Source organism: Poecilia reticulata, chromosome 5 (assembly GCF_904066995.2).
Source record: "Poecilia reticulata chromosome 5, P_reticulata-male-v2, whole genome shotgun sequence".
Taxonomy (NCBI): domain Eukaryota; kingdom Metazoa; phylum Chordata; class Actinopteri; order Cyprinodontiformes; family Poeciliidae; genus Poecilia; species Poecilia reticulata.
Window position 1 is genome coordinate 6,659,214 of NC_088834.1, and position 26,161 is coordinate 6,685,374.

At 37.2% G+C, this 26,161-nt stretch overlaps 1 protein-coding gene across 2 annotated transcripts in view; it reads right to left on the reverse strand.

Annotated features, from left to right (window-relative positions):
- Positions 1-26,161, reverse strand: part of LOC103464744 (plexin-A2) — a 91,954-nt gene that overhangs the window by 17,461 nt on the left and 48,332 nt on the right. For both annotated transcript variants that reach the window (XM_008409061.3, XM_017304919.2), the window contains exons 8-22: positions 25,023-25,119; positions 20,723-20,837; positions 19,518-19,718; positions 18,790-18,886; positions 17,364-17,563; positions 15,921-16,072; positions 13,946-14,063; positions 12,371-12,507; positions 11,668-11,835; positions 6,798-6,891; positions 4,434-4,673; positions 3,776-3,919; positions 2,756-2,990; positions 2,109-2,251; positions 1,168-1,436 (exon numbers count right to left, since the gene is read on the reverse strand). In XM_008409061.3, coding sequence (XP_008407283.1) covers positions 1,168-1,436; positions 2,109-2,251; positions 2,756-2,990; positions 3,776-3,919; positions 4,434-4,673; positions 6,798-6,891; positions 11,668-11,835; positions 12,371-12,507; positions 13,946-14,063; positions 15,921-16,072; positions 17,364-17,563; positions 18,790-18,886; positions 19,518-19,718; positions 20,723-20,837; positions 25,023-25,119 — 2,410 coding nt within the window. The remainder of the gene's footprint in view (positions 1-1,167; positions 1,437-2,108; positions 2,252-2,755; positions 2,991-3,775; positions 3,920-4,433; positions 4,674-6,797; positions 6,892-11,667; positions 11,836-12,370; positions 12,508-13,945; positions 14,064-15,920; positions 16,073-17,363; positions 17,564-18,789; positions 18,887-19,517; positions 19,719-20,722; positions 20,838-25,022; positions 25,120-26,161) is intronic.

Below are 26,161 nucleotides of genomic sequence, written 5' to 3' on the forward strand. Positions count from 1 at the left end.
TGCTAAAAGATAAGCAGCGCTGATCAGGACAGGTTGGTCACTGCAGTGGAGCATTCATGCAATTCTACCAGGAAAGAACACAAGCCTGGTGAACTTTCTTTCATATTTTTCTTCGCATTTTTACAAATAGACTTAGATGATTTCTTTGACTAAAGTGAGAACAGATTACATGAAGATTAAACTGCAAGTTACAAAGAAAAAAAGATTCATTTTTCTGCATATGCATGAATGTGAACTTTAATCAACACCTCTGGAGGTCAATCCAAAGCAGCTCAAAGTATTATTAATTCTGTCAAAGAAGGTTCTTATTCACGTCAATAGCAGAATTCAAAATATTATAACTACACGGCCTTGCTAGCTGTACTACCAAGCCATTTCTGTAAACATCTTATGCAACACGTGGATATTTCTTTTAGATTGGACTGGATAAAAACGTTCATAAAAGGCTCGCAATGTTATTTTAGCTGTTTCTGAAATCCAGAGAGCTTTAAAATAATTCATACCTAATGGTACATTTAAATACTCATTACTAATTGTGTTGGGCTTGGAATACATTTTAATTCAATGACAGGATTACATACACTGAGATACAAACTTATATAAACGCACTCATTAGAACTGGAGTGATAGAATGTTGCACTTTTAGGATCTTAGAATAGGTTTTGTATGTCTTAAGGAAATCACTTTTAAGTTGTAAAGATAAGCTAGTCTTCAGTTTTCCTTAAATAGTCAGTTCAAGTTCCTCTAAATATACACTTGAATAGTCAATCAACTATCACCTGACTCATCTACTCTGAATTGATGTCTTACAAGGAAAGACATCCAGTTTTCCAGTTTGGCTGTGTTAAATGTTGTATTTATTAGCCTTTTATGTGTTGCTTTGTCTAACCTCTGTGCAATGTCAAGTTTCTTTTGAGTGATTTTACATCTTTATAACAAATGAAGTATTGAGTAGATGTTGGTTATTAGAAAAATAATTTGCTGAATTTTCTGGTTTTCAGCTCTTATTAATTTTTACGTTTTAAATTAAAATATTAATGGTGCAGTGATAGATTTTCAATAAATGTATTGTGGAGAATACACGGACTCTTCGTGATTCTTTTTAGTGTAATAGAAATAGCTCAATGATTTGTGAACAAAGCATCTTGATTTAAGACAAAATAATACCTCCGGAGGAGCAATTTGGGGTGGTTCTTGCTCTCCAGGTTGCGCTCTATAAGGTCGGAGAGCAGGTGTTTGAGGATGTCTGTGGCATACTCCAACCGTCCTTGCAGGGAGGTCATGATGAGTGAAGCGACGTAGCCACGGTCTCGCATGGAGAAGGAGCGCTGCGTCTCCAGTGTGCGGATGAATGTCAGCAGGAAAACCTTGTTATTCACCAGCTGAGCAAACTGCTTCAAGGCTTTCTCCACATTCGCCTGTCCACTCCCAGGAACCTGCATGCATCACGCACAGTCGCGCACACACACAGATGCGTACACTTATTAAATAGCACTTGCAGAAGGATGAGTCAGAATGTATGAGAAACAAAAGGAAATTGACACGACAGTTCTCACAGGCCACCTCCAAGGGCAAAGTGCAAACCAGAACAACTCATGTGTCTGCAGCCGTTGCACTATGTGCTAATCTTGGACTCGTCTGTTCTTCCCTTGAAAAAAGGGTCATATTTTTTTCTTTCGACATAAATTCAAATTTTTACACTAATTAAAGGGCTTCGCTTTAAACAAAATGAGATGCAATCAGTGAGTTCTTAGAGAGTCCATGTCATTGTGAGCATAATATTGGCTGATTAAGGCAATTGTAATTTAAGCAACTTACTAATTTTGACCTTGTGGAAGTTTTCCTGCAAAAATATTAAGTGGCATTTGATTTGTCATCAGGGTTTATTCAAAAATGGATATCAAGTGCATTCAAGTTAAACCCCTGAGATGTCGACAGCAATAAAAAGTTAAAATTTTCAACACATCGCCATGACGGCAAAGATGCAGGGTGGCAGAAAATATTTAAGATGTTGTACTGTCAAACAAAATGATATAAAACTTTCATAATTTCGACTTGTATTGAAGGCAAGAGGTCAACATATTTAAGTTGCTTTAAAGTCTCCTCACCTCCAGCTCCCTCAGTACTGGATGATCATCAATGCCAGGAAACAGAACCCTCATTGCATAAGTGCGATAGTCCAGGAAGGGGATGCCAGCTCTATCCAGATCGCTGGTTAACTCATTGATGTCTGTCTGTAGCTCAGCAAAAGCTGCACATGCCAGATGACAGAGGTGTTAAAAAAATCTACAATAATTTCAGAAGTTGCTCTAATTGAAAGCTCCAGCATGCACAATGTGTGTGATACCAGTTTAGTTAGTGATTAGTGATACCAGTAGTTTGAACTGTAGCTTGCAAACAACTGAACATTCTCCACTATTGCTATTGCCTTCTATGCAAAAAAGCTAACGCTAGCTGCTTGTTAGTTTATGGTTTTTCTTCCTTCTGTATAAAAGACACACAATAGCTGCGGGTTGGGAGTGTTAGTAAGCTATTTACCTGGAATTTTCAAACTGCTAACCAATGATGTTTAGTTCTACACTAGCTATATTGCATTTCTACCAATACTGTACTTTCAGAAGTCTTTACAACTATGCTAACTTCAAAATATTGAAACATTTCTGGCGCAATAGACGAATTGCAAATAACAATTTAGTTAGGAAACTGACCAAATTAACCTTTCCGAAGAAGGATTTACATCTCGGACATCACTCACCCTCTTTACACTCCAGAGCTACTCTGGATTCCAGATTGTCCATCTGCATCTGCAGGCGCTTCAGAGTGAGATCATTCTCATGAGACTTTCGTCTGTAGGCAAGCAGGACGATGACGACGATGATGAGGAGCAATCCTCCGCCAGCCGCGATGCTGAGAATAGCTGGCATGGTGAGCAGGCTGTCCGATCGGATGTGAACTTCTCCAGGAGAGATATGCAGTCCACCTACCTGCACCTGGATAATAATAATACCAAACAACAAAACATCTTAAAGCAGTGCTAAAAAAAAAAAACAAAAGAAGATTTTTAAATGACTAGTCAAACTGTTGCAGCATGATGTGAGGACACCAGTAGTGATGCTTTGAATATCAATTAAAAGTTTAGTTGTTCAGCAATCAAATTATAATCTTTTCCAAAAAGCATCCCAAACTATTTTGAGTTCTTGGGCATCCTTATCAGCAAACTGACATCCCTATATTAGACATAAAAAAAAATAAAAAAAAAATATATATAGGCTATATATAGATAGATAGATATATTTTTCTGATTAAATTTAGTAAATTTAGCATTTTGTTAGCCATAATCAAAATGAACAAATGAAACCAATTACACACTATATGTGTAATGAAGATATGAGTTTCACTATTTGAATAAATTAGTTATGATATATTCTAATTTATTGAAGTGCACCTGTATAGTAAAAGATGGTCTTGTCATGTTTTCGTTTATCCTTTTTTAAAAGGGTAGAATAGCTTGCTACTCTCTTTTCAGCTCTTTTGTCATTATTTGCTCATTTGTCAATAATTCCAGAGGACAATGTGCTGTAATGGGGAACCTACCAGACCATGAGTGACAGACAATGACAGAAAGCCAGCGACTAACTGAAAGCCAGCCGTTGACCCAAAAACAAAGTGACGTAAAGAAGACCACTGACCTACAGAGAGCAGCCCACATTCAGGCATGCAGACAAACAGAAAAATAAAAATAAAATGGACAGATGAGGATGACATTAAGACTCACCAGGACTTTATGTTGCCCGGTGAGGTTTGGTGGCTCGCAGAGTAACTGAGTGTCTGACACAGTAAGAGTACAGGGGGTATCTCCGATCATCACGGTGTAATTCAACCTGGCTCCACCGGAGGTAGATGGAACCAGGTTACGGCCCTGTTCAAACAAATAATCAAACTCTTGAATGCAATTATTTGAAACATTTTGTATTTTAAGAACCACTTTTGATGGAATTTTTAACAACGAGGCTATTTTGATCAAAGTTAATTTCCTTATTAGAATCGAAAAGTATGTTTAATATTCACTAAGAGTTAAAATGCGCAGGGAAGATTAGCTTACTTAGATTCAAACTCATATTCCATGCTGTTCCTTCAGCCCAAGCTGAGCTAACAATTGCTAACATTCTATTAAAAGTGTAAAAAACACAAATCAGAGAAAGATTTCTGGCAAAATATAGGATTGGTCTTACATATGCAACTGGAATTATTGCATCCCAGAAGATATGCCGTTATACATCAGCGAAGAGCCAAGAGCTCAGCTTAAGAACTTCAAGATACTCTCTGTTGTGTGCCTTTCTTAAAGTAAGTAGTGTGTCAGATCAAATGTATTACAATAGCATTGAAAACAAAGTTCTGTAAGTCTATGATAACACAGAACTTCTCCAACTTACTTTGAGAATGATGGGAGCTCCGGGTTTTTGCTCCAGAACACCCGAGAGGCTAAGTGGCTCCAGGAAAGGATTTGGGTAGTAGACAAATCCTGTGTTATTGTATGTGAGAAGAGCTTGGACGTTGTTGAAGACAAAGCCAAACTCATCCACGTGTTTTATCGTCTCCTGGTCGGCGGCGTAATCCGCCTTCAGAGAAGGGGCGAAGCAGCTGATGGTTGTTGTGTTCAGAACTTTGCAGACCTGCAGAAGGATGAAATCTAGGTTTCCATCTTAAACTCTCCACAACATATCAAACACACCCTGATCTAGAATGTGTGTTATAGAAACTAGTCATTCGCTGAAATGACCTTACATCTACTAGCTGCCCCAGGTCATTTCAAAATGTCATCGCTGGGCATGGATAAACAACTTCATATCCTCGCCGACAGGATCTCGAGGTCAAAAAACATGATTAGTATAATGCCTCAGGGGTTGATGTGCTCAGGTATGAAGGCTGGGGCGCCTGGTAAAAACGCATTAGAATTTCATCTGATGTTATGGTTTGTACATTTCAGCAAGTTTTGAAATAAACTGGATTAAAATTTTTAGCTGTAAGTTTTGTTAATGATCGCGTCGATCGATGTGAATCTGATTTTGTGCAAGGTGAAAAATGTTTGAATATTAAGACAACGGATAAGCTTGATGTGTAAAGTTGCATCATTCTTTGAGGAAAAAAGAAAAAGATTTTAGGCACCTAGTGAGTCAACAGCACCTTCTCATCTGTTATTCCCTTGAACATCAATGTTACATTACATTTTCTGACTTTCTAACCAGGTTTATATAGATTTCAGGTTCCATAGGTCAAACGGTTCAAAGGTATTTAAGTGTTTTTCTTTTATTCTACACATTTTGAAGCTTTCAAATTTATGCTTTGAAAAGAGGTATGCAAAAAGAGGCGATCAACATTTTTTTTGCCCCAGTGGCTATTTTCTGCAGCTTATTTGGTTAAAAGTTCAGCTTTAATCCCTTTATATCTCTGTTTTGCCAATGACACAACAGAACATGCAATTTTAATTGACTGGCTCAAATTCTGGGCTGGCATCAATACCACAACACTTAATTAGCTCAGGGCATATCTCTAACACACAACATTTTCCCCATACTGGCAAGACAAAAAAAAAAAATCATTTTGACTAACACATCACTGCCAGCTCCAACATTCCTGTTTTGAAATTGCAAAAAAGAAAATACTTCCATCGTTTTTTTTCAGGCAGTCTCATCAGGTGCCTGTTCTAGTATTGATTTTTGAGTTTTTCGCCTTCAGACTTCTCTGGCAAATCCCTTAGTGGTCAAAAACTACAAGCTGAGGGTGCCTGAAATTTTGCCATCAGGACTGCAACAGTATGAAAACAATCAATCACTTTGAGCAGCTCAGACAAGCAATCTTAACACCATATATAACCTTCCAAAACTTCATTTTTCCATGTCAGTTTTCAGAATTGTCATTTATGTGAACAGCTCCAATCTCTGACTCTTTTGAGATGTCTTTTGCTATGTTTGATCTTATATTTTGCAAGGTCTCTGCTTTGTAGCACGACATGCCATCAAAAACAACAAAACAATAAATTCTGTTATAATGAAATTAACAGCAGGGAGTTTCAAATATATTCATATAACTTGAATTTAATTATGCAAAGAGCAGCATAAAACTGTCAAGAGAACCTTTTAATAACAGAAATCTGAAAAATATCTTTACCCTGCTACCCATGACAAATTCCACCGCTGCAAACTGACTTCAGAGGTAATTAGAAAACTGAATCCTTACGTGTGCAATTTGACAAAAGCAGCCAAAACGCCCATGGTAACATGGGAGGAGCAAGATAGATCAACAGCTCAGGTAGAAAAAGTTGATAAGAAAACAATCTGAGCTAGATAAAAATAAAAAACACTCCAGAGATAAAAACTGAATGATTTATGGCCTAGTCAAAGTTCCTGCCAAACTACTGCAGTGTCTGTAGCTGGACATGCTGTTCACAGATGCTCTGTATCCAGTCTGCCTGAGCTTGAATTATATCGCAAAGAAAAATATACAAAATGTTCAGTCAAGACGTGCAAAGTTAGTAGAGCCAAGCTGTTGGGAGAGTAAAAGCTGATTCTATGAAGTATTCAATCAGTGGGGATGAATGCCAAGTGTATGCCACACTTTTCAGACTTTGTACATAATACAAATGCACTACTTGTGTTGATCTATTAAATAATAAAACATGTTGATCTTTTGATTGTAACACGCAAAAGTATGAAAAAGTATTTCCATGGCACTGTGCATTTGTGTTGATGCAACATGAATTTTTATAGACGCGGTGCGCTAGAAGTTGTCTTACTCACATTGACAGATTCATGGCCAGCATATTTGACTCGGACCCGAGGTTCTTGAACCACATCCAGGTTTGTCCCAGTCACCGTCAGGGTGGTGTGCCCGCTGTTTGGATGAAAGACATGCAGTTAAAGCACTCTGCACAAGATATGAGCTGCTGCCTCTTTCTTCACGTGTTGCTTCAAAAGAAAACCAAATTCTTGTAATTTTGTCAGAGTGCTCTTTTGCTGTAGCTGTCCAGGCTTTCTGAAGGTCTACATTTTTTTTTCTTTGAACATTGTTGAATTTTTCATTTCATTTCAGTCTTGTCCTTGTACCTTACCATTTTCAGAGTACTTTTGTATTTGGTCATACCACTCAAGGTAGACCTATGAATCCTTCAAAGAAAAGGGACGAAATGTAAGAGATGACCCAATGCTTACAGAACCCACAAAAACCCATTTTAAATTGCATCAGTAGACACTTTGAAAACAGCTGTCAGGGACGACAGCACCAAATGTTCCAATTTCTTTCGATGCATCTGCAAAGCTTACCAAAGTTAAGAGTTTTACAGGAATAAAACAGTATTTTTTAACCACGAAGGCGATTCATAAAGAGTTATTAAATGATAATCTGGCATATGGAGGATGGATAAACTGGCTAAACTGAAGAGGTAGTTCTTTTTATAAAGAAATCCTCTCCTGAGAATTCATCTACATTTTCAAAATATTTTTTTACAAAAAATATTTAAACTATTTGAGCAGGAAAAATGGTTCATGCTTAAACTTGTATTTTCTCCTCTGGATACTTGAAAATACAAGCAGAAACACCAGTTACACTGCAAATGATCAAGTATTAGACAGGGGAAAAAAACATGTTTAATAAATAATTTAGTTTCAAGACCTTCAAAAAGCCAGAAAAAACCTACTTTACCTTAGGACATGTTACTTGGAAGCAAAACATAAAAAAATAACAAGATTGGGGAGGTTTTTACACACCACTGATTGTCAAAGGAATTATTGCTTAAACATGTATGCATACACCAAACTCCAGGTATCCTGCACATGAACACCACCTGCTTTTTCCTCAGTGATTTGATTAGAGCGGCAACCACAGAGAGACCAATCTTTTTCATCAACATTTCCCAGATAATTTGCATTAATGCATGTTTGAGGAGGTATAGCTGGTAGGGTAGCTCGCCCTTTGTTATTGGGCAGAAAAAGAAGATCAAACGGAGAACCAGCTGGCTGCTATTTTATATTCAGCATTGAGTGTGAGACTGGCATAGCATGAATGCAGGTGCTACTTGTTTACATATCTGACTTGGATTGGATTAAAAAAAAACACAAAAAAAAACACGCTCTAATCTTTGCACAACATGTGCTGCAGTGCAAACTTAGAAAACGTTTGAAGCTAGAGCGTACACCAGGTGAAAAAGATGGATAAATACAGGGAGAGAAATTGGACAAAAATGCTGCTAAACCGTCCAGCGTGGTGAAACTAACAGAGTGCCAGCCCTTCTCTTCTCTCACTTCAAAGGCCACCTAAGCTTGTAGGGCCTCATAGTGGGAATGCACATTATGATGAGAGCTCTTGATTGCAGCTCCACAAAGCTCCTCCTGTCACCAGGCTGTGGGCCAGTGTGACTCTCTGAAGCCTAATCTGCAGGGACGTAGTGCTGCGTAACTCCAGCCAAACCCAAATTAAGTTACATTTACTGTTGGTCCCATCAAGGCAATAAAATCTTCATTTGTGTTAGAAATGTTTGTCTAGAAGATTTTTTTTACATTTGTTTTTGCTGCTTTTGTTTAATGTACAACAAATGGCTGGATTTGTCTGTCCATCCATTACCAATGTCAAAAGCTGCTTATCATCAACTATAATTCCAACTTCCATACATCTTCTTTAAACTTTCCAGTGTTCAAGTCTTGTACTGTATTTTTGATCAGGGTAACTTAAAAATCCCCTTGGTTGTTGTTACGTGTGTATTTCTCACTGTTTCAGGGCTGTTGACAGCATTTAAAGGTTTGAAGGCTTTATCATTCTTTCAAACTGATCTGTTCTGCTTGGACTATAGATGATCTTTTTGGCTTCTTGAATTCTTGATGCCTGTTGGACACATAAAAAGACACTAAGTGGCAAAATTTTACCTCTTCCCAAAATACGTGATGTCTATGATAAAGTATACTACTCTATTTGTTTATGGTCTCTTGAAGAAAAACTGCATCTTTCCAAAATTACAAAACAGATTAATAAATAACACTGCAATAAGATATCAAAACAGCAGCACTACCCAGTAATGAAGACTTATTTCCAATTTTTGTCATTATAGAACAATTATGGGGGAAAAAAACAATTGAAACCAACCTGGGCTCATGCCAAAGCATAACTGCTTCCCTTGTTAAATTACAACTTAATTTTGATTAACTACATATTTTGCAAAGCTGCGTTAAATTTGATTAGCCAGGTTGCCAGACATCTTTGACAACATAAATCAGGCTAAAAGATTTTTGAAAGCAGAACATTATTATAGAGTTCGAGAACCGATAAGAGACCAAGTCCTAAACTTCTGTAAGTCTGTGAAAAACTTACACAGCCATTTCTGAGTTTTTGAGATGCCATTGAACCAGTGGGAGTGATTCAAACTTTTTTATTCTCTAGAAAAAAGTGGCGTACAATGGCATGGCGTAAATCTAACAGCATTAAAGAAAAAGAAACATCATCTTGACAATGAAATATGATGGTTTTGGTTACTTTGCTGCTTTAGAAAACTTGCTGTAAATGATAGAAATTTGATCTCTGGCAAAAAACCGGAGGTAGAATACACAACAACATTTTGTGTGTAAATAATGTAGTTTGGAATGATGAGTGATCAAAGATTCTAAACATCAGATCATTCCTCCGTTTCAATGGATAATCAGCTCAAAATGATTCAGATCAGTATCAACAAAAAGACACAATTAGAACATTTCAGCATTTGATGTTTTTTTCTTTAGAACCCTGTACTGAAGAAATCTTGAGGTCTACTCCAACAACAATCAGAAGCATTTTGTCTCTGCTCTGATACTGCTGAGTCTGAGTACTGGAACTCTATATTATTCCCAGAGAAAATCTCAGATCATTCAAAATGCAGTAGCTGAAGCACTCACAGGAACTAGCATGGGAGAACATAGCTTTTCAATACTGGAAGCTCTTCACGAGCTTTCAGCGAAATTCAGAACTGACTTTAAAATTCTTCTCACTAACATAAAGGTCAATATTAGAGCCCCATCTTCCATTAATATAGTGTACTAAGTAGGCCCTTCATTCTCAGAATGCAGGTTTACTTGTGAGTTCTCAGGACAAGAACAGGCTGCAGAGCCTTCAGCTGTCAGGCTGGGAATCAGCCAAACAACTTTAATTCAATGAAAACATTTTCTTTTTCTTTTCTATTATGCATAAATATTCTCTATTGTTATGAATTACTAATGGATAATTTCATACTAAAATTTTGCTATAATATTCTACTGTAACACTTTTAAGCGCTCTTCAACTTAAAATCAATACAAATATTTTATTATGTAATTTTTATTTGTCTGCCTTTTGTTTTTTTTAAAATAGCCTGTGAATTGCAAAACACTTATGTTTACGTTTTACTATAAAATTATTTCTTGCTTTTTTTGTTTAAATAAAAAAAACTTATTGTTCCCACCTGATTAGTATAATTATTTGAAATAAATACTTCACTTTTGTAACGTGTATATTTTTGTAGGCAGTGCATAAAATTGTATTGCAGTTTATTAATTTCTGTTGTGTGAAGAGACGAGGTAAATACATAAATAAAAATTAATTGATTGATATAGAGTGGTTATCACTCGACGTCACGCTGTGTCAGCACCCATTGTACTGTGCATGTCGCCTGCAGAAAGACAGCAAGAATACATTATTCTAACTATTTAAGCTGTTTACGGTTAATAGAATTATTTACAAGTCACCAGTTCAGTTCACAGCTCTTTGCATGCTGCAACTCCTGCACAGAACTTTGCGGCATCTACATATGCCCAAGTTATTTTATTTTTAGTGAAGCGTCTTTGTACCTCGCACTGCCTCTTGCTCAACCTGCTGCCCTTTTGGTTTCTGATGGTTTACTTCATCGCCTGCCTTGATGACTGCAGCTGCCTGGTCATTTTTTTCTCTAATTGTGACCACAATAAGATGAAATTATTGTATTTAATTTGTCCTTTGCATGCTAAACATGAAATCTGTTTTGTGATGAAAATTAGCAGTTTTAGGTAGACCATATTTGGGCCCACTTGTTCACCATGGATACCTTTGTCTTATTTAGAGGGACCTAACGCATCTTATTGAGAGCTGATGATTTAACTGTGAACAAAATTGATTTAATATTCTTAGTACTCATTGAAGTTTGGTCCATTCTTCATTGTAATTTATCCACTCTCCTGTATGTAATGCATTTACATACAGGATTTACATATTTCTTGTAAATCCTGGAGATTTATAGGAGATAAATTCAATTAATCTCCTGTAAATCAATTTCATAGCATAACTTCACTTACCTTGACGTGATAAACTGTTGTTGTACACTGACAACATACTAGCTAATGTTGAAACCATAGACATAAATACGTAGACGCCTCATTTATGTCTATGACTAATACAGCAAGAAAACGGCAGGTAACCATGACAACTAGTGAAAGTTTAAAGGCAGGCTGGCTGTTTTGCAGTCAAGTTGCGCATTCCTCTGGTACGTTTACAAACAAAAAATCCCGCTATAGTACATAAACAGTAGTTAAACAGCTCCGAATAGTTCACTTTAAAATAACATCTAAATTGACCTGTACACGTGGCTTCATTATGTGTCGATGTGACACAAAGAGAAAGCAAATGTTCCCAGTGTGGTACCTCGCAATGCTCCACAGTGGTTCAATGCGTTGGACTGTGGGGTCTTCAATGTACTCAAAGGTCAGACTTCCAGGAGCTTTGGCCCGGTCGACACTCAAACTGACTTGAACCGGTCCCGCGCCCGTCAGCGATGGAGCCGCAAAGCACACAATCTCTGACATGCTCCTCCTGGTGGGAGAACCAAAAGAGAGAATTATTCATGCTTTCGATTGTGTCTGCCCCTCTCACTGCTGCTGAGGCAAATCCCTGACTTCATACAGTTTTGAGCCACGCATGAAGGGAGAGGATTCATTATAGTCTGTCCCATCTCCTGCTTGTTGCAGTCATATTGGGGATGGAAACCGTAATTAGAGGGTGCTCTTGCTAATGGCTCTTTTGCTTCACCTGCCTGACTGCTACAATGTGCAAAATTTTTAACTTAAAATAGATTTCTATAAATACATGGAGAAAGAAATAACTAATGTGAGTTTCATCACTCCCTCACCAGTCATTACTTATTCCTAATTTAAAATGCAAGCACACACTTGTAACTAATGTGCACGTTTTTGAATAAATTGACTCATCCTGCGTTTGATTAAAACAAGAGAAGGCTAATTCGTTAATACTGTGCAGAGGCAATCTTACTCAAGTGCCTCTCCATCTGGGCTCCAATAGAAAGAAAGATTACCATAACATCAGGGGATCATACTATCATTAGGCTCACCTGTACAGTTCGCAGGTTTGATTCCCAAAGTACACAGTGACAGTGCTTCCTGCGCTCAGATTCTCCCCAACAATGGTAACCTTGGTACCCCCAGACTCAGGTCCTCTGCTTGGGGTCAGAGCCAAAATGGTGGATATCTACGGACAAACAAAATCTTCTCAAATTCCCAAAAAATCTTTTTGCTTTGGACTTTGTCTTTTTCACCATTTGTTTAGCTTTATAAGAAGAAAGACTAAACCTAAATAGTTGAATTACGTATAAAACTGCTTTTCTTGCAGAGAACAAAATATATCGTTAGAATATAAATATAAAATAAATATATCATGAATTATACATTTCCACTGTGAAAAATCTCCTTGATATTTATTAAATCCACAAATCAAGCAGATTTGCTTTCTGTGATATCTGCAGTCACGCTGGGCACTAAGATGTTGAGATGAGCCTGTTTATGATTTCTGTTAACTTTTCAAGCAAATTTTGAACTTAACAAGTGAACGTGCACTGAATGTTTTTGCTGTACCCTCAGCTGGTATAAAACAGTGTTTTATGCTCGAGGGCTTAAAATTGAGAGATTTTGCAAACAAACTTTCTGCTTTTGCGGGAGGGAGTTGCCAATACTGTTTCCTCTGGTCCAGGATTCTTGTGTCTTCAATGTGTGTGAAGCACAATCGGGCTGTTACGCACACACACAACAAAAAAAACGTAATCTCTTCATGTTTGCCCCCAATTTCCCTTACAATGATTTCAAAGGAGCTCTGATTAGGAATGTAGTCTTTATGTACTGATTCTGTCCCAAGCTTTAAGGATCTCACAGAGTATTGTTTAAAACGTAATTTGAAATAAGAAAAAGTATGGTACAATTCTGGGCTCTGTTCGAAGCCAGCCATGCTTTCAAGAACCAGCTTTTGCTGCAGTATTGCAGGTATTCTGGGGAATGTCTCTGCTTTACTAATTAAGAGAACTGAAAATTTTTTAGCTGGATTTTATTTCAGGATATTAGAATATAAAGAGCTAAATACAAATAACACACTTTTCAGGTTTCATATGAAATGAATTTATAAATCTGTGCATCTTTTTCTGTCAGTTGTACTTTGCCTGCCATTGGCTGGTAGAAATACTTGATCCAAAAGGATTAAATAATAAAATGAGTCTAGAAAAAGATTAATTGTTTTCCTTAAATATCACAATTGTGTCCAACTTTGTGTTTGTTTACAGCAAAGCTTCCAGAAAGGAGGGCACACATGCTGTGCAATGATGCAATGAATATGCTAATTACTACATGATGTCATGCACTAACAGTCAGTTATCTCTTTTGAAAGACATGACCTGACAAAAATTGGAAAACTGGAAAACGGCAACCTCTTTTTGGGCCTAAACATGTAGTCAAAAATCATTCACAATGAAATTTTTACCTGTGTGAAATGAGCTTTGAGGTAACCTAATTATTAGGTTACCTAATAATTAGGTAACCTAATAACAAAGAATCCACAGGATTCTTTGTAATCCACAGGATTACAAAGAATGTTTTTGTCAGAGCAAACTGACAAGTCTCTCTCTCTTTTTTGGGGAAATTACCACAAATGTGTAGATCTGGGAGGACTGTGCGCTCAACTCAGGTCTGCATTCACCGACACATAGCTTGACCGGACCTGGGGCGCTTCCTTCCAGAGCCGCATCCATCTCACATACAATCCTGTCGAAAGCAAAACATATAATGATACATCGATATCCACTCCAAACCATTGACATCCGAATTTGGCTAATAATAATAACACAATCTTGATGCACAAACACAAACACACAAGTGTGACTGCACATTCTATGCCACATTCATCATGAGTCTCACTGGTAGAAGATGCTCTCTTTTGGTGAATGTGATTGAAGCAGACTTTCATAGAAGTTGCGGGTCAATACAGAGGCTCATCTTTCTTCCTAATAGGAAACCTATAACAGCAATATAACTCAAATGATAAACTACACCCCTTCCCATCACAGGCATGACCGCCATCCGCCATTACCTCCCGTTGCCATGACAACATGGGGGTTTCTCCAATAAATCAGTATTGCCTGTCAGGTCAATAAGATGAAGCATGTTATGTATAAGTCATTACAGCAACTGACCCGATGGTGAAATTAATGGTTGTAACATCTGTAATGTCATGTTTTAAAGCGCTGTGTTAGCTGAATGAATGGCCCTGCTAAATCTGCTGCTTTGCAAAAGAAACCATAAGTCGTCCGCACAATGGGAGCGCTCAATGAATCGTCCCGGCCCATCTCTTCTTCTCGTAGATCACGTGGGGATTCCTATTTACAGCTGGCATGTTCCTTTCTTTTTCTGGGTTTTTTTCTTTCTTTTCTTTTTTTTTCTTTTCTTTTTTTTTACAAGGGTATAAATAAAGTCGCTGCAGCTTGGTCCCAATCGCATTACATGCCTGTGAGAGAAACACATGGCTAACAGATTGTCCCTCCAGTCAGCGACATGCAGCGCATTTCAATTACAGCTGTACCGACAGCCTCATAACAACGACGACACAAAGACTGTCTGCCTCCTTCTTTGGCTGAGACGGCAGCAGAGCAAAGCGAAGCCCCCTGCAGCCTGGGGAGGAGTGTCGAATTTTTACTTGCACACCAACTATGATTCATGATCTTAGAGTCATGGGAAAAAAAAATAAAAACTATGTAAAGTATACGAGCATGAAAGAAATTGCATGGGTTAATTTTCATTAAGTTTTTGGATTTGTGCAGTATTGCATTCAGGGCTTTGCAAAAGTATTCATACTCCATGCTGCTTAGTGGTATTCATTGACTGGGCTTGTATAGCACAGAGGCATAATTAGTGAATGTTCTATTAAAGCAGAAAGTCGCTCACTTTTTGAAAAAAGTAACACTTTTCTTTGATTTAAAATAGAGAATTAGATAAAAATATGGTTTACCAAAATACCAGATTGTGTTTCTTATGTATTGACTAAACCCAATAAGATTTTAAAAAATAAATTACAGCAAAAATGTCACGGATTCATACAGCGATACACTACTTGGAGTTAAGTGCTTAGGTAACTTCCAGAAAGCTGGAATTGAACCTCCAACCTTCTGATTGCAAGATAACTATGCTACCCATTGAGACATGTTTGTCCCATGTCTTAGTTTGAATGTAGTTGTGCCTTTTTCCTTCTATTGTCAGATGATAGGTGGAAAGGTGCTGTCTGAGGTAACACCTGTATTGATACTGCAATTAAACTACACAAAGCTGGGCTCCACTTATCAGTCAGGTGAAATCTAATGACAATTAGTTGTACTGGATTTTTCTTAAGAGTATCAGTTTCACATTTTTAACATTTCAACTTATATCCTTTTATTTCTAATTCATAAATATGCTCTACCTTGTGTTTGCCTATTTTTTAAAAATGAAAATACTTTAAAGTTTGTGTTCCAGCATTATAAAATGCAAGTTCTTCTTTGGTGTGAAAATAAAATGTTTGCAAGGACTAGTAAGCTAAAATATAAAGCATTCATATATGACAACAGTGATACACTAAGGATGATGTCTTACTGCTCTGCAGTGACGTATCCCTCCTGCTGCGGCGTGCACTCCACTCCTGCCACCTCCACGTTACCCACAAGCTCAAAAAAGGAGAGACCCAGGTTCAGGCCCTGAATAGTGACAAGCGTGCCCCCCTCCAGAGGTCCTGCTACTGGGCTTATCTTATATTAGAAGGAGACAAACAGTACAAGAGGATTTAGTGAGATCTTACTTGTGTGAAGATTTCTAATAACAGCTCTGGACTCTGTTATTTCCATTTGTCAGTGTTAAACTTACTACATTTGATTTTGTGACCAAATGTAGTAAATTTAACTTAAATTTTTACAGATTAAGTTAAAGTGTTCATCTTAAAGTTTACAGTCAAAGCAGTCTTAAAACAATAAATTCCCTTCTGTAAGATTTCATTTAGTTTTTGAACTGAAATCTTTGAAGGATGCAACTCGTGCAGAAAATGAAAAGCAGACTTCTTGAGACTTATTCAAAAACCTTTGACATTGGCGATAATTCAAAAATAAACTTTCATAAATAATTCAGAGGATAACAAAGCCTTGAGAAAACCATTCGCAGCACATTCCAGTGAAAAAAGCAAACCATGCCAGCAGGGGAACATTCGGACCTACAGAGCAGAACAGGAGCAATGGTGAAGCAACTCCGCCTGTGCTGTCGAGCAGCGCACGGCGGTTGATTCATTCTGCTGCAGCTCCTTCAGAAACACTAATAATGTGACAGGGACATCAAAGGCTGCCGGCTCTTTGAAGTGGAAGAGCCTTGCATCTTCGTCCATGACCCACAGTGCCTTATTCAAGAGAATGAACAGGGGTTTGGGACATAAAAGATCCATCACTTCTTTCTAAACAGACTGAATACGTTTAGCTGTCAAGAACTTAAGGTATTCAGCTGGCATGGAACAAAATGTCAGATAGTCTCAGGTAAACAGACATGGCTGCGAATTTTCTGCATTTTGTTGCTGTTTAAAGCCCAGACAACACATTCACATCATGTCCTGGAAGTTTTTTTTCCAATGCAGAAGCAAAAAAAGTAAAATATACTTTTAGGTATTTTACGAGGAATTCAACTTGAAGTATTTCTACATCAATACTCTTTTTCCACCTTGATTTCTCTAAAAGTTTTTTTGTTGAATTGGCATGATGTCACAGCACGACTGAAGACACTTTCCTGCTCTCTGCCATGGTTTAAACTTTTTGAACAAACTGCACCAAAGCCAAGAAGTGTTTTTGTAGTTTGTTTTTGCCAATTTTAGAGTTTATAAATCACAAAAGGAGAAACTAACAAGAATTATTTTTGATCAACCGCCAGTCGACTGAAAAACAGCTAAATGCAACACATGCATTTAGCTATTAAGCTAATAATAAAAGTGAACATGTATGACTATGCTGGTAAAACTGCACACGTTTTGTCTGCATCAGTTCAAAAGTTGTGCTAGCAACAAACCTCTGTAATGCGTGGGTTGGTACACTTGACATTCCTGGCAGAAAGGTCCAGCCAGCGGCTGGCGTAAGGGGAGATGGGAGGACAGTGCTGCCTCATGGTGCACCGACCCTCACCACTACACCAGCCACACTGGAACTTCCTTTCAGCACGTAGACACATGCCACAGCTGTCCCGCTGGGCGCTGCACTTGTACAGATGCACTGCAAAATAACAAATAATGATGCTTTTAGCTGATAAAAGCCAAGGAACTGCACTTCTTTTATGATGTTTAAAATGCTTAAAAAACCTAGAGTAACAAAATAATTTATGGCAAATAGTATTCAAATAAACACATATTGCCCCACTATGATGCCACAGAATTGTTTTCCCCCACACTTTGTCATGTTACAACCACAAACTTATTGTATTTACTTTATTTGCATTTACTTACTGTATTTCACCGACTTTTAATGTCAGAGTCAAACTCAAAGTAGTTCATCCTTGTAAAGCTGAAGGAAAACATTGTTTTTTTATTTAGTTCCATTCGTCTTTTCATAAACTTTGACCAGACCCTTATGTAGATTGCATGCTGAAGAATATCATTGCACCATATTCTACCAGGGTGATCATTTTCGCAATATGATGTGTCATGTCTGATTTCAAAAATTTTAAAATAAAGTTTTTTATGTACTGATCATAAATGTGATTTTGTTTCTATATAACCAGAATTATTTCTTCTTCATGCTTTCTGTGTCCACAAAAAAGCTTGCAAAATACTTTTAATTGAACTTAAGAAGTTCTTTCAAAAATGGCTTTGGTGTCACCACTTTTCCATAAAAAGCAGATTTGTGGAACAACTAATAGAAATTCTCTTAACAGATTCCTCCACCTGAGCTGTGGATCTGTGCAGCTCCTACAGAGTTACCATGGACCTCGCCATATCTCAGTTAAATTCATTGTAGTTTATTGTTGTAACATGCAAAATGTTATAAAGTTCTTGTATCATAAATATTATAATATATAGTATATGATATAATATTATATATCATATATAATAAATTAGGAAAATTGCCAAACCTTCTTTTTAGTTCATGTTGGCCTAAACTCAAAGTGACAATTTGTTGCCATTTTTAGTGAACCCTTGATTTTAATTTTGGTGTTGTGAGTATATTAAATATTGAAACTGATTTATCTCCAAATATGACTGACAAAAATAATAATAAAATAAAACCAATCAGGGATGCAAGTTGAGCAAATATGAAGATTCACCCATTGCCCCCCTGGGCATAGAAGTGATTTGGTGCTCTTTGATAAAAACCCTGTGATAACGTGAACTTTCTCTCAAGGCCTTTTGGGAACCTTGAAGTGCTCTCTATAAACCATATATCGCCTCTGGATTGAGTGCTTTACACTCCTCTGGCTTGGCAGTGATGGATGGCAGAGGCACCTTTAATCTTCTCGGGATTGTCGATGATGAAGTTGCCGTTCCATACGATGGAGAGGTCCACCGCCAGGTCACTGATCTTCACACCCTCGTACATGTACTGAAAAGCATAAAAACACAAGATTGAAAGGCAATAGGCTTCAAAATGGAAACAGGGAGAGAGGAAAGTCAAATGGAGACAGAGGATAGAGAATATAAGAAGGCACAGAAAGACTGAAAGGGGAAAATCAGAGGATGAAAGGCCAGCGGAGAGACGAGGCTTTTAACCATCTGTCATTTTCTGCTATGGTTGTCTGCTCCGCTCCTCTTTGACATGTAGGGACACAAACCTTGGCTGGGGTGACCAATCATCTGAATCTGAGGAAAATGGCCTTTTCATACATTGTCACAGTGCTGCAGTATATGCTGTGCTTCAAAATGTACGCTCTGATTTGCATTATGTAGGGGAAAAAAATCCAAAGAAATCTACGGGGTGCCTCTGAAACTCTGATGATCCTGAATTGCTTTCACAAAATTCAGAGATGGAAAATTATTTTTTTCCTTATTTTTTTCCATTTTTTCTCATCACCTCAACTTTTTCTTTCCTCCCCATTCGTGTCTCTACGGTGCAACATCTAAGGCAAAATTCATTGATGCTGGTACACCATGCACAGCTTGACAATAGAGCGTCTGAGGCGCTGTCTCTGGTTTGACAGCTGAGAGACTCCCGCCGAGCATGTTCGGGGTCATACCGAGCTGTTCTGGCACTGAACGCTGGTGCTGTTGAAGCGCAGTGCCGTGACACGGTGACTGACGCCCTGTACGTTCACCACGCACTCGTAGCCCCGCTGGCCCGACTGCGGCTGGGGGAGGTTTCGGGCCCTCAAGGTGATCGGTCGGACTTCACCGGCCGGAATAAGAATTTCCCCAGAGTTGAGGAGCTGAGGGCAGTCCTTTGAGAGCAAATGAAAAAAGTAGTTAATAAGAAAACCCCCTCACATACTGTTTCTATAAGCTACGAAATGTACACATAAAAGCAACATTTACATCTTTTTTTTCTGTTTGACATTACACTAGTCTAAACTATTCTTCTTTGGGTCAGGTAAGATTACCTAAATTATATTATATATTTATTATTATATTATTACTGATATAAATTTACCTTTCTGAATTATTAAATGCTGGACATTCTCTGGGAGTTTATACTTCCAAATAAATGTGATAACTTAAGCATCTGAAAATGTTTTCTGACATTTAGCTCATATGTGTGATCATGCTAACTGATCTAAAACTGGAAGGGTTTAGTCTAATTTTATGTTGGGTACTGGCAAAAAGAAATTGTGTCATTTCATATTTTGTATATAAAATATGCGGTTACAGCTGTGAGTGACAGCAAATCACTGCACCACATTTGCAAAACCTCTTCTGCATATTTGTGTGTGTCTGTATTTATAAGCTTATGCTCTGTTACATAAGCATAGAGACCAATGTAGAACAGGGATTAAAAGGGTGTATGGGGCAAAAGTATCAGTATAAATATAACTCATTTTCATTTGGTGCATGGGTTTATGCAATGCAATAAATAAAGATTTTTCATAAATACAGATTTGGTTTACTCTTAAAAACTGAGGATCAGCCTCAAATGAAAGTTTTATCCGATACACTTTTCTAAAAACTAAGATCATGTCAACAAGAATCATGTAAGCAATGTCAGTACAACCTCAAAACATCCCTTTATGATCGCTTATAGTCACAAACGCGGCTGAGAGCTCTTAATCTTGTTTATTCTTTGTTGTGGAGCTTCATTTTCAGTTCTTTTCAGGTAAAAACTGAACGGTAAAAGTGTCACTCAACAGATCCCCCACACTTTGTCATGTTACAACCACAAACCTATTGCGGTTATCTGAAATATCTGAAATCACTGTTTAAATCAGGTGCAGTATTTCTGTTTCTGTACCTCTGACGCGTTGACTCGTCCTTCCTGGAAAGAACAGCTGCTTGGGTCATGGGTGCAAAGGTTGCGGTATTTACACCAGTGGCAGCGAAATGTGCTGTTTACACATGACAGACACCTGCACAAAGAAATAATCACATATTACTACATACCATAAATAAGTATGGACATCTTTAAACTATAAACACTCTTTCAGACTCATCTTCAGCAACGTTTTGTTAGGCTTAATTCAATGCATTTCTTTCCTCAAGCTTTATAAACCTAAATTGAATGTCTTTTGTTATTTTGGAGATGATAAAATATGACCATGAGGAAGCAAACTCACTCAACAAACCTTTAATTATTTTTAAAGTTAACTTTAAACAGGTTAATTACTGTACCAAGCAATTATGAAGCATCAAGGATGTACAATGTCCTTGTTAGATGTACTGTGATGTCAACGTGTCAACGTGCAGGCCACAATTATTGGCAGCCCTTCTTAAGACCCTTTTGAAAATTGAAAATGGTTGTTATGGAGACTTAAAGACAACATAGTGCTGCTGTTTTCTGCACTTTTCTAGCTCAGAGCTAGAAAGTGCATATATATACTAATATATAGTATATTAACTATATATCAGTTAATATACTACTAATATTTAGTAGTATATTAACATCTTTTACATTCTCCACACCGTGCCTGGTGGTGGAAAGATGAACTTTGGTTGTTGCCCATCTTTTTTGTTTGCCAAAGCTCCACTGTGCTTTTTTAAACCTTTTGAAATATTGCTATGAATGTAGAGTGCAGGATTTATCCTGGAATATAGAAATAAACTTCTTGGTTGAATGAAAAATAACTTTGAATCTAAACCTTCAAGGGGTGTGAATAATTTTTGGTTTAACAATACATGGGACATCATTACATTTTATACACTCAGCAACCATATTGTTTACAGCAGTCAGGGCTTTACATCAGACTCTGACTTCCCCAGTTCAAATTCCAACTTCTAGTAGTATTATTTCTGTATTTCCACCTGGAAAGTCAGAAAATTGGATTTGCAGATAGAACATCCCATAATTGTCCTGGGATATAGAACCCATGGATACCAAATACTAAAAAAAGTGCTTATGCATCTGATCAACTTAAAAAGCAAAGCATAAATTACAAAAACGCTTCAGGAACATTTATTTTATGGGAATTTCCACATGTGCAAATAAGCATGGCATTCAAAGGTTGGATCTTATTGTAATACGTTTTACAAATTATCTCCAGAGGGTGAAATAATATAAGGGTATGCTGTATTCATCTGATTAAATGTGTTTTTACAGCTGCTGACATGATGTTCTTTATTTTCAGGTGGTATTTTTATTTTACCCATTCATCATCTGATTATGTAGAACATGGGTTAAAAGTGGCAGCTCATTATGTGAAGGGTAGGGTTGTGCAACATCCTTGGCTCAGATTCAGTTGCCTCTAGCATGTGGTCAATTGTGGATTAAAGTTGTTCCTGAACAACCTCAGCCAACTCGATTAAACAGCAAACACGGAGACAATTTAAAGAAAATTTCCAATGGAAAATGTCTACTTTTCCTGATAAAGTAAAAAAAAAAAAGAGCAATAGATCTTATTTAATGGGATGCAGCAACGAGAAAAACGTAAACCACCACAAGCCTTTTGATACTGCAGCTCATGCCGACCAACAAATGGCAATAAATGTAGTGCCGCATAATTAAATTTTGATAATTAGCTGCCCAAGGCTAGGACGGACATTAAAAAGTGCTACGTGAGGAAAAAAATATATGGGGTGGGAGGGGCTGTGTATCGCCACAGTGTAACTAGACTGGCAGGGTGCTGCAGACACTGGATAATTCATTATGGAGGCTGATGTGATGCGAAGGTATAGTAAAGAGGGAGATGGGAAAGAAGGTGCAGGGTTAGGAGCTTGTTTTGTGTGAAATATTAATCACACAAGTATACAGGGTCACCCTGCAGCTAATGGAGGCCATATTGGTGTGGAGCAGATGCGATGAGCATCCAACTGTTTATCACTAATGGCTTTTTATGGGTATGTTGTGGCATCCATGTTTCAGTTAAAATGAATAAATGGGATGTCTGCACATAGTGGACTAATTCCCAGTCAATCAAAAAAAAAAAAAAAAAAGCACGCTGCTTCAGCAAACTCCTGTTTACTCTGTTTATGCTGTAGTGTAGTAAGCGGAGTAAGGCTGATAAAGAATACATTGTATGAAAGGTCTACATGTGACCTTTCAGTTTTGTGATTTGGCCTCTTGACTTTAACTGTCTTGTCTTGTGTTTCTAACAAACGCACAGAAGTTTGCATGTTTCTAAGGAGTCTTTTAAAGGTGACACGTACAACTAATTAACGTTCATCCTAATAAGATCCGCTATTGTTCCTGCTTGTAATTGTTATGCAAAATGCAAGCCTCTTGCCATAGTTTACTGTTGTGATTAATACAGTTGACATTTACAAAATGGCTCATAGTCAAAACAGCTTCCCGGACCCAGTTAGGGAGCTGATATTGGTTGGCATTTAAATAAAGTGCTCTTTAATTTACACAGTTTTACCTGCCCTGAGGCACCAGAGGACGACAAAAAAGAAAATAGCGTCTTATGATTTTCTCCTGCAGACTCCCCTGAGACAAGGTTAGGTCAGAGGGGGTCTGTGAGTCTAATGCTTATCCATTTAGCAGCCCTTGGTGAATGCCAGCCTTCAAGAAACAGTTTCTAGCAGCCAGACAGCGAAGCTTCACTGCAGGGAAATTTCACATTGATTTGAAAATACTAAAGTCCAAAGTGGTATCCTCAAATTGCACCATCAAAATCACACTAGGGCTTGATTTTGGTATTGATTAGATGGCAACTGAATTTCTGTGTCATGTCTGACTGAGCTCATCGTTACAGAAGAGCCACAGATCAGACTTCTGGTTTCTTGTCTGCCTGTAACCTCATTATTAACCATTTCAGCATGCAAAAATGATTAAAATGCGTTTGTAGTTTTGAATCTAAACTAAAATAAGAAATTACAACATTATCCCCTAATGTTACAAGTATTATGCCACTAATCTTTTGCTGATTGTTTTCAATTTAAAAAAACAATGTGGATTAAAGCAAATTCTGTTTGAGGCTGTAATGACACTCAAAAATCATAGTTCATTCCGAACTTTGGTTTTAAGGTTACAGTTGTTTATGTTTTTAGGGTTTTTTCTGTAAAGAAAAAAAGTGTCTATTATAGAGATTAATTGAGTTTTGGTGGAATTTTCTTTTACAACCAAAACACCAAAAAATATATGTTGGCTTCTTTTTAATAGGATTGTGATGACATTTAAGAATAAAAAAGCTTTAAGTAATTTTCCAGTGTACCAGATGTACTTGAATCTGGTTATTGCAATTAATATCACAATATTTCCTAAATATTTTAGCCATTACAAGATTTTCTAATATTGTCATTTTACGTAGGACACACACCTAGACTTTCGGTATGCATTTCAAATAATAAGTTACTTTTACTGTAAGTGAAATTAAAACTTTAAATTAAAAAAAAAGCAACTGGGTTGCAAAAAAACAGAACCAATATTTTTTAAACATCTAAAAGTTTTACTTAATCACCAGCAACCACTGCTACCATCAGAACCATTTTGGGACATTTGGGACAGAATGTATCTGATGTGCCACAATAAAATTTTAAGTCATACTTATTGCCCAAACTGTACTTAAGAACTCTGTCTGTGCAGATAAATGCAGAGGATGATAAACAAACATATAGTAAATAAAGAAGAGAGGAATGTTTTTTTTCTTGATATGCTATTTCTCATTTTTCTTATTACAATTGAATTATATCTGCATCTCTATGTTGTGGTCAGAGACACAGTGGTGAAAAAAAAATGTAGTCTATACAAAAACAAGCACTCAAACAACGGGAGAAGCTGATGTCAAAAACTGTCTTACCATGGTAACAACCATTCTAGAAATAAATCTCAAGATAATTGTCAAAGTACTTACATGATAAGAGCAAGGAAAAAATAGCTAATGAGTGTGTACTACCACACAGAAAACTTGTCAGCTGTATTCAAAGCTGTAAGCAGTAAGCCCACAAACTGCCACTTAAAGCAAAGGCGAAATAAACAGCCCATGACAAATTCATCATGTTGATTTAAATGAAACCTGACAGATAAATTGAACTCTGAGGTTATCTAGCAGCGCGATCTTAAGTGGGGTTGGAAGCATCAGTACATCATTGCCCTAAATTAAGTTGTGTTCCTCCATCTATTGAACAAATCAAAGGTGGGGGAAGGGCGGTGCACTCACATCTGATGTGTGCTGCAGTTGTAGAACTTCACCTCTGTACTGGCGACCATTTGACCAGTCTCGTTTGAATTCAGACGAAGCTCCACTCCGGCCCAGTCTGAAAGAAAGTGTTTATACAAAGAACACAGTTTGATGAAAAAAGGGTATGAAAAAAGCAGACAGAAAATGGATGAGTAGAAGAGCCAAAACAAAGACAGGATCAAAGACATCAAAATGAGGAGAAAAATGTAATACTTTTATCATTTTAGTGCAAAGAGCCACCTGGTGACTGGGCTCCTGGAAGGGCTTTCAGCTACCATCAGGAAAAAGCCTTCAGTCAAAAGCTTCAATTCAAGGATTACCCTAAATGGTTGGAGGAAATCCTGCAGCATTTTGTCCTCACCTAACTTAAAATATATGCAAAACTTGAGGCACTAAATAGAAAGGACATCTACTTTGGCTTAAAACCTTTCATTTTTACATTAACCCTATTTGAAGTACTGTGCAAGAACTACAAGAGTTTCAACTACATTGCTTCATGCAGCCAGACTTTAATGTAACCTTACAAAGTGGTTTTGATCAGTAGTTCTTCAGGCTTTCTATATATAATAGGATTTTTTTTTTACTCATTTTCTATACAATTCAGTAAACTTGGTAAAAATGAACAATTGTCCATCTAAAACTGTTCAACAGCAGATGAACAGTATCTGAAAAAGGAAAGAAAAATCAAGCAAACCCCAATTAGAGGACTTGAGAGGTGAATCACTATTTGTTTAATCTAGCAAATGCCTTAAAAAAACCTCATTATTTCTTAAGAAATTTTCTTGCTCGTTCAAAAATTTAACTCTAGGCTAGATGAAAAAAATTATAAAAAAATTATTTTGTCACAACAGCAAATTCCTTGAAGATCCAGTATAAAATTGGTTATTTGCCTAGTTTGGTTACATGCAAACAATGGTGCATCTCAGTCTTTTGTCCCTAAATGATTCACTGGTCAAACTTAACAAGCATGACCAACAAAAAGCTAACACTTACAAATAGTTAAGTAGGAACTGACGATAATTAGAGGTTCTAACAAAAACCTTCGTATCGAAACCATCAAAAAACATGACTCAAGACCACCTTAAAAGATTAAAGCAAAATATTTCTCTTTTGAAGCA